At 44.0% G+C, this 16265-nt stretch overlaps 1 protein-coding gene across 3 annotated transcripts in view; it reads right to left on the reverse strand.

Moving 5' to 3' along the window:
• LOC124007309 (serine/threonine-protein kinase TAO1-like) overlaps positions 1–15145 on the reverse strand; it is a 49911-nt gene extending 34766 nt beyond the window's left edge. For 2 of the 3 annotated variants that reach the window (XM_046317777.1, XM_046317775.1), the window contains exons 1-3: positions 14624–15145; positions 2197–2483; positions 1764–1835 (exon numbers count right to left, since the gene is read on the reverse strand). In XM_046317777.1, the coding sequence (XP_046173733.1) occupies positions 1764–1835; positions 2197–2328 (204 nt within the window). In that variant the 5' untranslated portion in view covers positions 2329–2483; positions 14624–15145. The remainder of the gene's footprint in view (positions 1–1763; positions 1836–2196; positions 2484–14623) is intronic. The other variant, XM_046317776.1, reaches the window with a different exon arrangement.
• Positions 15146–16265: the final 1120 nt, after the last annotated feature.

A 16265-nucleotide genomic window follows, 5' to 3' on the forward strand; every position in this document is an offset into this window, starting at 1 on the left:
TCTCCATTAAGGGCATGTTCTCATACGTGACACACAGCCAGAAGGGTGTCTGTCTGTCTGTCTACTGGGGTGCTTTTCTTCCTACACAGATTAGGCGTAATCTGATTACAGCTAATCTGAAATTACGAGGAGAGCGAGGCGAAAGTGAAAGTGTATTAGAGCCGTGGGGTGACCTTGGAGATAATGTGTTCAGCTCACATATTTCTATCGGAGAGTGTGTGTGTGTGCCGTCTGAAATGTGTTTCTGTTGAAATAAACTTTCTAAAGGAAGACAGGGGGGATGTGTAGCAGTCGCTCTCACCTATCGGGGAGAGTGTGTGTGTGTGTGTGTGTGTGTGTGTGTGTGTGTGTGTGTGTGTGTGTGTGTGTGTGTGTGTGTGTGTGTGTGTGTGTAGCAGTCGCTCTCACCTATCTGGGAGAGTGTGTGTGTGTGTGTAGCAGTCGCTCTCACCTATCTGGGAGAGTGTGTGTGTGTGTGTAGCAGTCGCTCTCACCTATCTGGGAGAGTGTGTGTGTAGCAGTCGCTCTCACCTATCTGGGAGAGTGTGTGTGTAGCAGTCGCTCTCACCTATCTGGGAGAGTGTGTGTGTGTGTGTGTGTGTGTGTGTGTGTGTGTGTGTGTGTGTGTGTAGCAGTCGCTCTCACCTATCTGGGAGAGTGTGTGTGTGTGTGTGTGTGTAGCAGTCGCTCTCACCTATCTGGGACAGTGTGTGTGTGTGTGTGTGTAGCAGTCGCTCTCACCTATCTGGGACAGTGTGTGTGTGTGTGTGTGTGTGTGTGTGTGTGTGTAGCAGTCGCTCTCACCTATCTGGGAGAGTGTGTGTGTGTGTGTGTGTGTGTAGCAGTCGCTCTCACCTATCTGGGAGTGTGTGTGTGTAGCAGTCGCTCTCACCTATCTGGGAGTGTGTGTGTGTAGCAGTCGCTCTCACCTATCTGGGAGTGTGTGTGTGTAGCAGTCGCTCTCACCTATCTGGGAGAGTGTGTGTGTGTGTGTGTGTGTGTGTGTGTGTGTGTGTGTGTGTGTGTGTGTGTGTGTGTGTGTGTGTGTGTGTGTGTGTGTGTGTGTAGCAGTCGCTCTCACCTATCTGGGAGAGTGTGTGTGTGTGTGTGTGGCAGTCGCTCTCACCTATCTGGGAGAGTGTGTGTGTGTAGCAGTCGCTCTCACCTATCTGGGAGAGTGTGTGTGTGTGTGTGTGTGTGTAGCAGTCGCTCTCACCTATCTGGGAGAGTGTGTGTGTGTGTGTAGTGGCAGTCGCTCTCACCTATCTGGGAGAGTGTGTGTGTGTGTGTGTGTGGCAGTCGCTCTCACCTATCTGGGACAGTGTGTGTGTGTGTGTGTGTGTGTGTGTGTGTGTGTGTGTGTGTGTGTGTGTGTGGCAGTCGCTCTCACCTATCTGGGAGAGTGTGTGTGTGTAGCAGTCGCTCTCACCTATCTGGGAGTGTGTGTGTGTGTGTGTGTGTGTGTGTGTGTGTGTGTGTGTGTGTGTGTGTGTGTGTGTGTGTGTGTGTGTGTGTGTGTGTGTGTGTGCAGCAGTCGCTCTCACCTATCGGGGAGAGAGTGTGTGTGTAGCAGTCGCTCTCACCTATCGGGGAGAGTGTGTGTGTAGCAGTCGCTCTCACCTATCGGGGAGAGTGTGTGTGTAGCAGTCGCTCTCACCTATCGGGGAGAGTGTGTGTGTGTGTGTGTGTGTGTGTGTGTGTGTGTGTGTGTGTGTGTGTGTGTGTGTGTGTGTGTGTGTGTGTGTGTGTGCAGTCGCTCTCACCTCGTTGGACTGTTTGCCGTTGTAGGACATCTTCTTGATGGCCACCACCTCGGTAGTTCGCACATCCCGCGCCTTAAGACACAGAACACACAGGCCTTAGACACGGAACATACACAGGCAGAGAACACACACACAGGCCTTATAACACAGACCAAGTAAACACACAGGCCTTAGACACAGAACACACAGGCCTTAGACACAGACAAAGTAAACACACAGGCCTTAGACACAGACAAAGTAAACACACAGGCCTTAGACACAGAACACACAGGCCTTAGACACAGACAAAGTAAACACACAGGCCTTAGACACAGACAAAGTAAACACACAGGCCTTAGACACAGAGAGAACACATGTGGAACAGTAGGACTATTACAGCACAGGAATCGGTGTGTGTGTTTGCATGTTTGAGTGTGTGTGTGTGTGTACATACAAAGTAGACTGCTCCAAAGCTGCCATGACCTATCTCTCTGAGGTCAGAGAACAGTTTCTCAGGGTCTTCCTTGAAGAACAGCTCGGCTACATCCGGGTCCTTCAGACTGCCCGCCCGCACAGTGGAGGGCATGCTGGGTAATGTAGTTTGCTGTCTCCCGGAAGGGCGGGGGAAGGAGGAAGGGCCAGCAGACTATCTGGCCGTTGGAGCGCAGCTGGGTCTACGCCAGAGCAGCTGACAACTCATCTGCCAGTGGGGAGGAGCCAGAGGGGCCGGAGCATGGGCACCTGGAGGGAGGGGGAAGAGGAAGTAGGAAGAATATGAGACGGGAACAGCTTTGTTACTCCGCTGGAGAAACGTCAGATCAAATATTGCCTCGCACTCAGATGAACCTCATCCCCAGCCTATTGTGCACAGCGTGGGAGTGTCCATAGAATTATTTGATTTACAAACCTATTGTGCACAGCGTGGGAGTGTCCATAGAATTATTTGATTTACAAACCTATTGTGCACAGCGTGGGAGTGTCCATAGAATTATTTGATTTACAAACCTATTGTGCACAGCGTGGGAGTGTCCATAGAATTATTTGATTTACAAACCTATTGTGCACAGCGTGGGAGTGTCCATAGAATTATTTTATTTACAAAAAGAGATTTTGGTTTTTACTACCTTTTTATTTGAGCATTTTTATTGTTCAGAAATGTGGTGGGTCGTCTCTTCGTTCGCTGGACTTTATCCTGCTCACTGTTCCAAATGTCTGAACTGAATTTGGTAAAAGGGCTTTACTCTGCGCCATCATCTTGGAACACCTTACAAAATACTTTTAAACTGGAAGAACTCGTCCCGATTGGTGTTTTTAAATCACCGGTGAAGGATTTTGAGGCTGATTCCCTGACCTGTCAATGGTTTTAATTTGCTGTTTTATACTCTTGTGAATTCAATGGTTTTTCACGTTGTCTGTCTGTAATTTCTTTGTAATGACTTGGTGCTGCCTATCTTGGCCAGGACGCTCTTGAAAAATAGATTTTAAATCTCAATGAGCCCTTCCTGGTTAAATAAAGGTTAAATAAATAAAATAAATAAATGGGAGTGGTCTTATGCAGTAAAATGTCATTTAATTCGATCGAATCAAAAGGACTGCGAGGCTAGGGGAAAGTTGTGGTAGATTGATGAGTTGGTCATTAAATTGTTCTAAACTCACTACATTAAATTACACCTGGGAATTCTGGTAAATTTATTGGACTTTTTCATCCACTAGATCTTTAAAACTACTGGCCTGGGCGAGCAGACGCACAAACATCATGTGGATCTTTAAACTACTGGCCTGGGCGAGCAGACGAACAAACATCATGTGGATCTTTAAACTACTGGCCTGGGCGAGCAGACGAACAAACATCATGTGGATCTTTAAACTACTGGCCTGGGCGAGCAGACGAACAAACATCATGTGGATCTTTAAACTACTGGCCTGGGCGAGCAGACGAACAAACATCATGTGGATTGATCATTGATTTAACATCGTGTAGATCTTTAAACTACTGGCCTGGGCGAGTAGACGCACACACATCATGTGGATTGATCATTGATTTAACATCCAGGTTTAAACTAGGCTATTGCCTTAATGAGAGAGAGAAGTGGGGTCAGAGTGCAGTGAGGGATTCAGTGTGTGTGTGCGTCATTAAGTCACGTATTGATGAGTGGTGTGTGTTTTATTGACTGTATTGATAAGTGTGTGTGCACTGATTTCTTCTGGGACTGAAACATCAGCCTCTGATGTGCAAATCAACACAGCAGAGTTCTCAATAAAGCACACACCACTATGGGTTAGGGGTATATATCTCTATATCTCTATATCTCTATATCTATATATCTAAGAATGAAGAAAAAAAAGAAGAGAGGAACGAGAGAAAGAGGAGAGAGAGAGATTTTATGTCTTTATTCTTTATGGAACTTCTGTGAGTGTTATTTGTTTATTATCTATTTCACTAGCTTTGGCAATGTAAACATGTTTCCCATGCCAATAAAGCTCTTAAATTGAATTCACACACAAACATCAAATTAATCAGATATACAGTGTAGACAGTGTTAATGTTGTAAATGACTATTGTAGCTGGATACGTCTGATTTTTAATGGAATATCTACATAGTAGTACAGAGACCCATTATCAGCAACCATCACTCCTGTGTTCCAATGACATGTTGTGTTAGTTAATCCAAGCTTGTGATTTTAACAGGCTAATTGATCATTTTTAAAACCTTTTGCAATTTTGTTAGCACAGCTGAAAACAGTTGTTCTGATTAAAGAAGCAATAAAACTGTCCTTCTTTTGACTAGTTGAGTATCTGGAGCATCAACATTTGTGTGTTAGATTACAGGCTCAAAATAGCCAGAAACAAAACAACTTACTTCTGAAACTCGTCAGTCTATTCTTGTTCTGAGAAATGAAGGCTATTCCATGCGATAAATTGCCAAGACACTGAAGATCTTGTACAACGCTATGTACTACTCCCTTCACAGAACAGTGCAAACGGGCTCTAACCAGAATAGAAAGAGTGGGAGGCCCCGGTGCACAACTGAGCAAGAGTACATTAGAGAGTCTAGTTTGGGAAACGGACGCCTCACAAGTCCTCAACCGTTTCCAACTTCAATAGTCATTTACAACGTTAACAATGTCTACACTGTATTTCTGATCAATTTGATGTCATTTCAAATGGACAAAAAAAAAAGTGTTTTTCTTTCAAAAACAAGGACATTTCTAAAGTGACCCCAATCTTTTGAACGATGGTGTACGTAGGAATAAAGTCACTAGGCAACCGGATAGATAATAAACAGTAACAGCAGCATATGTAATGAGTCAAAATATTAGTGCAAAAAGGGTCAATGCAGATTGTTAAATAGTTAACCAAATAGCTACCCAGATGAACTATTCAGCAGTCTTTTTGGCTAGGGGTTAGAAGCCGTTCAGGATTCTGTTGGTTCCACGCTTGTCGTGCGGTAGGAGAGAACCGTCTATGACTTGAGTGGCTGGAGTCTATGACAATTTGTAGGGCTATCCTCTCACACCGCCTGGTATAGAGGTCCTGGATGGCAGGGAACTCAGCCCCAGAGATGTACTGGGCCATACGCACTACAGGGGATCTTACACTGACCGTATTACCGCCAGCCATGGGTCATGAAGGAAGTCCAATTCCACATGACCACATAGTCACGGTAACTAGTCTTCTTCAAGCTCTGATGCTGCTGATGGTCATTAATAGCCTACCAAACGTGCCAACTGCCTGGTGCTCAGCACTCTATTGTCCCTCTAATCACTCTGACGTCAATGCAAATGCAACCAAAAATCGTATCAAAAAACACTTTGTGAGAGCTCATGTTGCGCAACATTTCTAAAGGCTTTGCAATTGCGCGAGAAAACAGAGGGACAGCCTTGATTAAAAAGAGGAGAATCCCATCAGCTTTCTATAGGTTAGGCCCATTAGATTTATTTTTCAACTTCCCTAATATTAAGCACATAGGTTAAACTCCTGTTGTAAATATAACCAACCTGGTTGGCATGAAAATGAACCACGGGAAAAGCGTCCTCCATTCACTATTTAAGAGCAGAGATTACATGTTTTTCCCCCTGACCCTGTTTCCAGACAGGTGCATGATAATGGTCCATTTTAAATTAAAACTAATTTCACACATATATTATTTAGTATATGTAAATATGAAACAATATTTCTGCTACGTAAAAAAAAAAAAATAGGATCTATTTGAAGAAAGAAAAGTATATTTACACATTAGTGTTATAGGCAGTTTGTTGTGGTATGAGGTGTTATGGATCACGATGAAGTCATATCAAAACCTGTCGGACAGATTGTCGTTCAACGTTGAGACGACCCAATCCCACCATCACTAAGGTCATACGCACCACATTCAATGACAGAGGCCATGCTTCCAGTTCTAACCCCAGTTACTGCTAGTGGAATGAGCACCGTGCTCATCAATCCCTGCTAAAGGGGGTTGAAACGGAAAATGTTCAACATTAAGACAAGTTCACTGAAAGTAACTAATCAGGTCAATCTAAATGTATAATAACCCTTCTTGAATTGATCAAATGAAGTTGGATCCAAGCAACAACAACAATAATAATGATGCCGTACCTAATATATTAGTGCTTGTAAAACACTAAAAGGGTAGGTATATTGTACTTTTTTAAATGCTCATGTTGGAAATTCAAAAAGCACATAGTAAATAGTTGCCTCAGTTTTCTAAGTTGAACAATAGGTTTAACAGTGTGTACAGCATGAACCCAGAGAGTAAAAAGACAACTGACCAATCAACATACTATAATTCACACCCCGTGAACAGAGAAAGTAGGGAGCAAACGCTGTCAACCAATCAACACAGCAGTTCTGGCCTGAATCAGTGCATAAAACACAGTCCATGGACACAGTCACAGTAGAGACAAACGTACGACGATTTAGCCCTTCTCTCTCTCACACACACACACACACACACACACACACACACACACACACACACACACACACACACACACACACACACACACACACACACACACACACACACACACACACACACACACACACACACACACACACACACACACACACACACACACACACACACACTCCTCTGTCATTAGGATAAAGCCAGTGTTTAGCCTAACTCTCACTATGCTACCACATCACTAGTCAAATCAAAGTTTATTGGTTACACAGCAATGTTAAATAGGGTGCAGTGAAATGCTTTTGTTTCTTTTTATTTATCCCCAATTTCATGGAATCCAAATTTGTAGTTATAATCTTGTCTCATCGTTGCAACTCCCCTACAGACTCTGGAGAGGCGAAGGTCGAGAGCCGCTCATCCTCCGAAACACACACCCAACCAAGCCACACTGCTTCTTGACACACTGCCCACTTAACCCGGAAGCCAGACGCACCAATGTGTCAGAGAAAACACCGTACAACTGGTCGACCGTGTCAGCGAGCATGTGCCCAGCCCGCCACAGGAGTCGCTAGAGCTCGATGGGACATCCCGGGACGGCCTAACCCTCCCCTAACCCGGACAGCGCTGGGCCAATTGTGCGTCGCGTCATGGGTCTCCCGGTCGTGGCCGGCTGCGACACAGCCCAGTAATCAAACCAGGATATGTAGTAACGCAGCTTGCACTGCATTCCTTAAGACCGCCGCGCCACTCGGGAGACCTCTGAAATGCGTATGTTACTAGCTACAAACAATCCAGTCAAATGTAAAAAAGTACACAAATGTTTAAATAAAAACAAAATAAATTGTGAAATTACTGAAAGAATTTGGTAACGGATTTGTTGTTTCAGCTCAACGCAGCCTTGGCATAGCCTATAGGCTATAGGCCTGGCTATAGGCCTGGCTATAGGCCTGGCTATAGGCCTGGCTATCTATGGCTATCTATGGCTATAGGCCTGGCTATAGGCCTGGTGTTTCCATTTTTTTAAATATATATTTTATGTATTCATTCAAATCAAACTTTATTTGCAACATTCGCCAAATACAACAAGTGTGGACTTGACAGTGAAATGCTGACTTACAAGCCCTTCACCAACAGTGAAATGCTGACTTACAAGCCCTTAACCAACAGTGAAATGCTTTACTTACAAGCCCTTCAACAGTGAAATGCTGACTTACAAGCCCTTCACCAACAGTGAACTGCTGACTTACAAGCCCTTCACCAACAGTGAAATGCTGACTTACAAGCCCTTCACCAACAGTGAAATGCTGACTTACAAGCCCTTCACCAACAGTGAAATGCTGACTTACAAGCCCTTCACCAACAGTGAACTGCTGACTTACAAGCCCTTCACCAACAGTGAAATGCTGACTTACAAGCCCTTCACCAACAGTGAAATGCTTTACTTACAAGCCCTTCACCAACAGTGAACTGCTGACTTACAAGCCCTTCACCAACAGTGAACTGCTGACTTACAAGCCCTTCACCAACAGTGAACTGCTGACTTACAAGCCCTTCACCAACAGTGAAATGCTGACTTACAAGCCCTTCACCAACAGTGAAATGCTGACTTACAAGCCCTTCACCAACAGTGAACTGCTGACTTACAAGCCCTTCACCAACAGTGAAATGCTGACTTACAAGCCCTTCACCAACAGTGAAATGCTTTACTTACAAGCCCTTCACCAACAGTGAAATGCTTTACTTACAAGCCCTTCACCAACAGTGAAATGCTTTACTTACAAGCCCTTCACCAACAGTGAAATGAATTACTTACAAGCCCTTCACCAACAGTGAAATGCTTTACTTACAAGCCCTTCACCAACAGTGAAATGCTGACTTACAAGCCCTTAACCAACAGTGAAATGCTGACTTACAAGCCCTTAACCAACAGTAAAATGCTTTACATACAAGCCCTTAACCAACAGTGAAATGCTGACTTACAAGCCCTTAACCAACAGTGAAATGCTTTACTTACAAGCCCTTAACCAACAGTGAAATGCTTTACTTACAAGCCCTTCACCAACAGTGAAATGCTTTACTTACAAGCCCTTAACCAACAGTGAAATGCTGACTTACAAGCCCTTAACCAACAGTGAAATGCTGACTTACAAGCCCTTAACCAACAGTGAAATGCTGACTTACAAGCCCTTAACCAACAGTGAAATGCTGACTTACAAGCCCTTAACCAACAGTGAAATGCTGACGTACAAGCCCTTAACCAACAGTGCAGTTCAAGAAGAAGAAAATATTTAGGCTTAAATAAAAAGTAATAATAAAAAGTATCACAATAAGAATAACGAGGCTATACACTCGGTACCGAGTCAGTGTGCAGGGGTACAGGCTAGTTGAGGTAATCTGTACATGTAGGTGGGGTTCACAGTGCGGACAGAACCGAGGTCCCAGTACCAAACGGTTCCCTACATGTACCAATACAGCCGTATCAATGATTCATTTAACTTAACAGGGTGGAAAAACATCACCAAATGCACATTACATACTACTTATCAGACACTGATACTATTTACTGAGAAGTGATACTGTATTCTGGTTGTTGGGGTGGGATTGGCATGGGGCCGTGGTTGGCTTTTTACCATTCCTTTAGATTCCTCACGTCTAACTTGCTGTCAGAATAAAGTTTGGTCTAAATGTATTTAATATTTAACTAGACAGAGTCAGTTAGGAAAAAGTAATCTTATTTACAATGACACCCTGGCCAAACCCCAACCCAGACGACGCTGGGCCAATTGTGCATCACGGTCGGTTGTGAAACAGCCTGGAAACGAACCAGGGTCTGGTAGTGACGCCTCTAGCACTGAGATGCAGTGCCTTAGACCGCAGCACGACGCGTGAGCCAAAATCAGTTGTTAGGTACTATATTTATTTAATATTATATGAACACAAATCATTTAAAAATGGCCAATTTGGATACAATCAATTAGCATTATTTCTCAGAGATCAAATTATTTAGATCAACAAAATACATTTTGAAGGAATGCTAATCTTATCCGTTGCTAACCACAAACAATTTCAGAACAATCTGAGTTGGTGGTTGTTGAAAATGTACCCAGGGTCACTGTATGTGTCCTGGGGTGGACTGGCTGGCTGAGAGGGGTGTTTCTAGATGGCTGAGAGGGTGTTTCTGAGCATGCCAGTGTTTTACTGGGACAGAGGCTGCTGCTAGGGTGGGTTATGTCAGGTGGCGGCTGGTATAGAGCGGGTTGGGGGAGGTCAGGATAACAACACTGATCCTGTGGACTGTACTGTGTGGCGGGCCGAGAGAACAGGCTTTACATTACTCCATCTCTGATCGCTTTTTCCTGGGAGATGCAGAAATCCTAAAGACTACAGTACTGTCAGTGTGGCAACAGTGACCAGGCCTGAAGCTGTTATAACACATAGTAGAACACAAACATTAACAGGCTGTTACGCTACCTACCCAGGTAGCTCAACTATGGCGCTACCTACCCAGGTAGCTCAACTATGGCGCTACCTACCCAGGTAGCTCAACTATGGCGCTTCCTACCCAGGTAGCTCAACTATGGCGCTACCTACCCAGGTAGCTCAACTGAGACGCTTCCTACCCAGGTAGCTCAACTGAGACGCTTCCTACCCAGGTAGCTCAACTGAGACGCTACCTACCCAAGTAGCTCAACTGAGACGCTACCTACCCACGTAGCTCAACTGAGACGCTACCTACCCACGTAGCTCAACTGAGACGCTACCTACCCACGTAGCTCAACTGAGACGCTACCTACCCACGTAGCTCAACTGAGACGCTACCTACCCACGTAGCTCAACTGAGACGCTACCTACCCACGTAGCTCAACTGAGACGCTACCTACCCACGTAGCTCAACTGAGACGCTACCTACCCACGTAGCTCAACTGAGACGCTACCTACCCACGTAGCTCAACTGAGACGCTACCTACCCACGTAGCTCAACTGAGACGCTACCTACCCACGTAGCTCAACTGAGACGCTACCTACCCACGTAGCTCAACTGAGACGCTACCTACCCACGTAGCTCAACTGAGACGCTACCTACCCACGTAGCTCAACTGAGACGCTACCTACCCACGTAGCTCAACTGAGACGCTACCTACACACGTAGCTCAACTAAGAGCAGTTAAAGTCGGAAGTTAAAATACACTTAGGTTGGAGTCATTAAAACTCGTTTTTCAACCACTCCACAAATTTCTTGTTAACAAACTGTAGTTTTGGCAAGTCGATTAGGACATCTACTTTCTCCATGACACAAGTAATTTTTCCAATAATTGTTTACAGACAGGTTAGTTAACTTTTATTCACTATATCACAATTCCAGTAGGTCAGAAGTTACATACACTAAGTTGACTGTACCTTTAAACCGATTGGAAAATTCCAGAAAATGACGTCATGGCTTTAGAAGCTTCTGATAGGCTAATTGACATCGTTTGAGTCAATTGGAGGTGTACATGTGGATGCATTTCAAGGCCTAATTCAAACGCAGTGCTTCTTTGCTTGACATCATGGGAAAATCAAAAGAAATCAGCCAAAGAACTCCACAAGCCTGGTTCATCCTTGGGAGCAATTTCCAAACACCTGAAGGTACCACATTCATCTCTACAAACAATAGTATGCAAGCAAACACCATGGGACCACGCAGCCGTCATACCGCTCAGGAAGGAGACGCGTTCTGTCTCCTAGAGATGAAGGTACTTTGGTGCGAAAAGTGAAAAATCAATCCCAGAACAGCAGCAAAGGACCTTGTGAAGATACTGGAGGAAACAGGTACAAAAGTATCTATATCCACAGTAAAACAAGTCCTATATCAACATAACCTGAAAGGCCGCTCAGCAAGGACGAAGCCACTGCTTCAAAACCGCCATAAAAAAGCCAGACTACGGTTTGCAACTGCACATGGGGACACATATTGTGCTTTTTGGAGAAATATTCTCTGGCCTGATGAAACACAAATAGAACTGTTTGGCCATAATGACCATCGTTATATTTGGAGGAAAAAGGGGGAGGGCTTGCAAGCCAAAGGACTCCATCCTAACCGTGAAGCACGAGGGTGGCAGCATCATGTTGTGGGGTGCTTTGCTGCAGGAGGGACTGGTGCACTTCACAAAATAGATGGCATCATGAGGCAATAAAATTACGTGGATAAATTGAAGCAACATCTCAAAACAGCAGTCAAGAAGTTAAAGCTTGGTTGCAAATGAGTCTTCCAAATGGACAATGACCCCAAGCATACTTCCAAAGCTGTTGCAAAATGGCTTAAGGACTACAAAGTCAAGGTACTGGAGAGGCCATCAGAACGCCCTGACATCAATCCCATAGAAAATTTGTGTGCAGAACTGAAAAAGAGTGTATGAGCAAGGAGGCTTACAAATGAGACTCAGTTACACCAGCTCTGTCAGGAGGAATGGGCCAAAATTCACCCCACTTATTGTGTGAAGCTTGTGGAAGGCTACCCAAAATGTTTGACCCAAGTTAAACAATTTAAAGGCAATGCTACAAAATACTAATTGAGTGTATGTAAACTTCTGACCCACTGGGAATGTGATGAAAGAAATATCTGAAATAAATCACTATTATCATTCTGACATTTCACATTCTTAAAATAAAAGTGGTGATCCTAACTGACCTAAGACAGGGTCTTTTTACTAGGATTAAATGTCAGGAATTGTGAAACTGAGTTTAAATGTATTTGGCTAAGGTGTATGTAAACTTCCGTCTTCAACTGTTGCTAAACTATGACGCTACCAACAGATGTAGCTAAACTATGACGCTACTGACCCATGTAAATACCGACCCATGTAGCTATACTATGACGCTACCGACCCATGTAGCTAAACTATGACGCTAAACTATGACGCTATTTACCCTTGTAGCTAAACTATGACGCGACTTACCCTTGTAGCTAAACTCCATACCAGGCTTCACCGCCTGGTATGGCAACTGCTTGGCCTCTGACCGCAAGGCACTACAGAGGGTAGTGCGGCAGGGTAGCCTAGTGGTTAGAGCGTTGGACAAGTTACCCAAAGGTTGCAAGTTCAAATCCCTGTGCTGATAAGGTACAAATCTGTCGTTCTGCCCCTGAACAGGCAGTTAACCCACTGTTCCTAGGCCGTCATTGAAAATAAGAATTTGTTCTTAACTGACTTGCCTAGTTAAATAAAGGTAAAATAAAGTGCGTATGGCCCAGTAAATCACTGGAGCCAAGCTTTCTACCATCCAGGACCTCTATACCTAGTCGTAGACTGTTCTCTCTGCTATACCACACGGCAAGCAGTACCGGAGCGCCAAGTCTAGGTCCAAAGGCTTCTCAACAGCTTCTACACCCAAGCCTGAACAGCTAAACAAATGGCTACACCCAAGCCTGAACAGCTAATCAAATGGCTACACCCAAGCCTGAACAGCTAATCAAATGGCTACACCCAAGCCTGAACAGCTAATCAAATGGCTACACCCAAGCCTGAACAGCTAATCAAATGGCTACACCCAAGCCTGAACAGCTAATCAAATGGCTACACCCAAGCCTGAACAGCTAATCAAATGGCTACCCAGACTATGTGTATTGCCCCCCTTTTACACTGCTGCTACTCTCTGTTTATTATCTATGAATAGTTACTTTAATAACTCTACCTACATGTACATACTACCTCAATTACCTCGACTAACCGGTGCCCCTGCATTGTTGGTATTGTTGCCATTGTTAAAACTGCATTGTTGGTTAAGGGCTTGTAAGTAAGCATTTCACTGTTGTATTCGGCGCATGTGACAAATACAGTTTTATTTAAACTCTCACTGGTCGAGTGATGGACGAAACCTCAAATCATTGAGTGCAGATGTGAGGACAGTCTGTGGATAGCTACCTTATATCACTGGTTGTGATATAGCCTACTGTACATTCAAACTCCAAGAAAGCCAAGTGTTTGAAAGCAATGTTGTTAAATCAATGCAAAAGGTGTGCATTGTTAACGGGGAAAAAAGTGTTCTTGCTTTGTCATTCCCAACACCTCCAACCTTAATGTGTAGGAAAGGTGTGATGGGGAGTTGTTGCCAACTTACATTTAGGATGTCATTGTCTAACAAAATCAATCGTTATGTAGAGCTGTTTTCCATTAAATACAGTTTGTCACCATCTGGAGTGTGCAATGCTGGCGAACAGGCATAGATAGTCAAGGCCGAGAAAGAATGTAACGCAATGTCAACACAGAAATTAGGAATGTGACTCGCGTCACTGCCCACAAACAAGCCAGCAATGAATGCAGGCGTACCAAGAAAATACAATAGATTTGTCAAAGTTTCTTATTTGCTGACTGTAAACATTAAACCTAGCAACACTTAGGACATAACTAGTGCTGTATTCAGTTCACAGTTTAGACTGGAGTGGTTGACATTTGGTCGTGAAGCTACTGCTGTGAGGGAAAAACACACCAGGGAGTGTCACATCAAAACTACCTGTCTACATTCAGAGAGGATTCGCTAGTTAGCCATCTGGCTAGTAAAAAAAACAGTAGACGTTAGCTGTTAACAAAGCCAGCATTTATCGCTGGACGAACGTTAACTAGCTAGCCATGTCCTTCCCAGCTTTTCACAATCTGTCTTTTCAGTTAGCTGCCATTGAATTGTTTTACAAGTTTAAAAAAGGAGACCGTCGCTTCATAAGCTTATCAACGGTTAGCCATGTAGCTAGTTAGCCATGTAGCCAGTTAGCATTCCCCAATTCACAAACGTTAAGAGGAAAAAAAAAACATTCCTCTCTGACTAAAGTTAGCTCGTTGGATGTCATCGAGCTAACATTAACCATCCACGTCGTAAACTTAAAACTACAGTATTTAATGATGTTGTCTAACTAAGAAGCCTAGCTTAGACGGCAAGTTATCCACATAAACACATTTCTCACCAGCAGAAGTTGTCTTGAATGCACAGCGGACACCTTACCTGTCAGAGGCCACAGGTCCAGGTAGAATAACAGGAAGCAAATGTCCAGCGAGGCAAGGAACAAACTGTCTGGAGGTGGAGCACAGATTGGGAGTTTTGTTAGCTAGCCTTTTTCCAGGTTTGTACGATGCCGACTCGTTGTGTTTGGTCAACCCAGAAAAACAAGTGTAATGTGTGTGTACAGTAAGGCCAGTTCGAGGCCCTGAAAATAACTACCAATAGCTGGGTTAATAAACCAGTCAGCCAACGAAGTTCTCCACTTCCTCCCAATCAGTTTCCAAAGATGGCGGCGGCGAGAATTCACCTCCTCCTTACTAACGTGACAATCATAGGGCAAAATATCTACAAACCACGACAACTGTTAAAACTGAGAAGCACCTAGTTCTGACTAAAACGATTAGTGTGCCGCACTTGGGTGGCCTTGTCGCTGTTTACCCCCGGGTGGGTGCTGAAGTTACTGTCCCCTCCTCTCCGTGCTAGCTATCCTCCTGCGAAACATCTAGCCAAGATCCGCAATCTGAATCCTCCCTGATTCCTCCCTGATGCCAAGTTGGCGGGGCGTGACAACACAAGAGGGATTTGGTAGTTGGTTATGAGTAAAAGCACACAAGTTGTTGGTGGTTGACAGTCAGGGTAGATTCACAATACTTATCAAATATTATTATTATTCATTTTATGTTCTCAAATGTTCAAGTCTAGTTCAACATTCAAAGTAAACACACAATCCTCTTCATTGCCTGGAAACCCGGTGTAGAATTGCATTGAATTCTACGTCAGGCTAGAAAATTGCTTTTGAATCAGGAACATTTCCTCTCATGACCTCAACGAGCCAGAATGTTGAATAAAATTACATTTTAAAGTACTTTACCGGTTGTCTGTCAGGTCCTTTTTGGTGATAGGAATGTGAGACAATATATCTACAGGAAAGTATAATTACATAACCTGTTCAAAGTGCTGATAGTACTTTCTTATTGCCTTCATCTGGTGTATAAAAACACATGCACCAGACACACGCATACTTGCCGAGCTCGTGCACGTGTTTACATGGTTCTGCACATGCTTCGGGTCATAGAAATCTGAGTGTATCACCAGAGCTTTGAAAAGTTGATGTCATTATACTTTCCTGTAGATATATCGTCTCACATTCCTACCGCCAAAAAGTACCAAGGGCACGGACAACCAGTACGTTAAAAGAACATTTTATTTAGCATTCTGTCTCGGAGAGGTTATGAGAGGAATCTTTCCTAACTTCACACGCTCCTTTCTGCCTGAGATAGAATTCAACTCAATTCAATGTTTGGTTTCCTGGCAATTCTGTTCATAGCTATATGCTTTATTGCATGTGTGTGTGTGTGTGTGTCCTGAGTCTTGCTGAGCTCCTTAGCCGATTATGATCTAAGTCTTTGCCACAAATAGCCCAAATAACCTCCACACACCCATAGTCCTGACTGAGCTTCAGCATTCACTAAAAATCTGGATGAGGCATGCACTGCTGCAATTATAATGTATAAACACGTACAGTGTCCAATAGTGACTGAAACCTTTTTTATTTTGAATAGTCAGTTTGCCACTCATAGGGTAGAGTCAGTCTCTCTCTCTCATACACACACACACACACACACACACAAGGTGCTGTCTGGTT

The sequence above is a fragment of the Oncorhynchus gorbuscha genome, linkage group LG20, assembly GCF_021184085.1.
Source record: "Oncorhynchus gorbuscha isolate QuinsamMale2020 ecotype Even-year linkage group LG20, OgorEven_v1.0, whole genome shotgun sequence".
In the NCBI taxonomy this organism is placed as follows: Eukaryota; Metazoa; Chordata; class Actinopteri; order Salmoniformes; family Salmonidae; genus Oncorhynchus; species Oncorhynchus gorbuscha.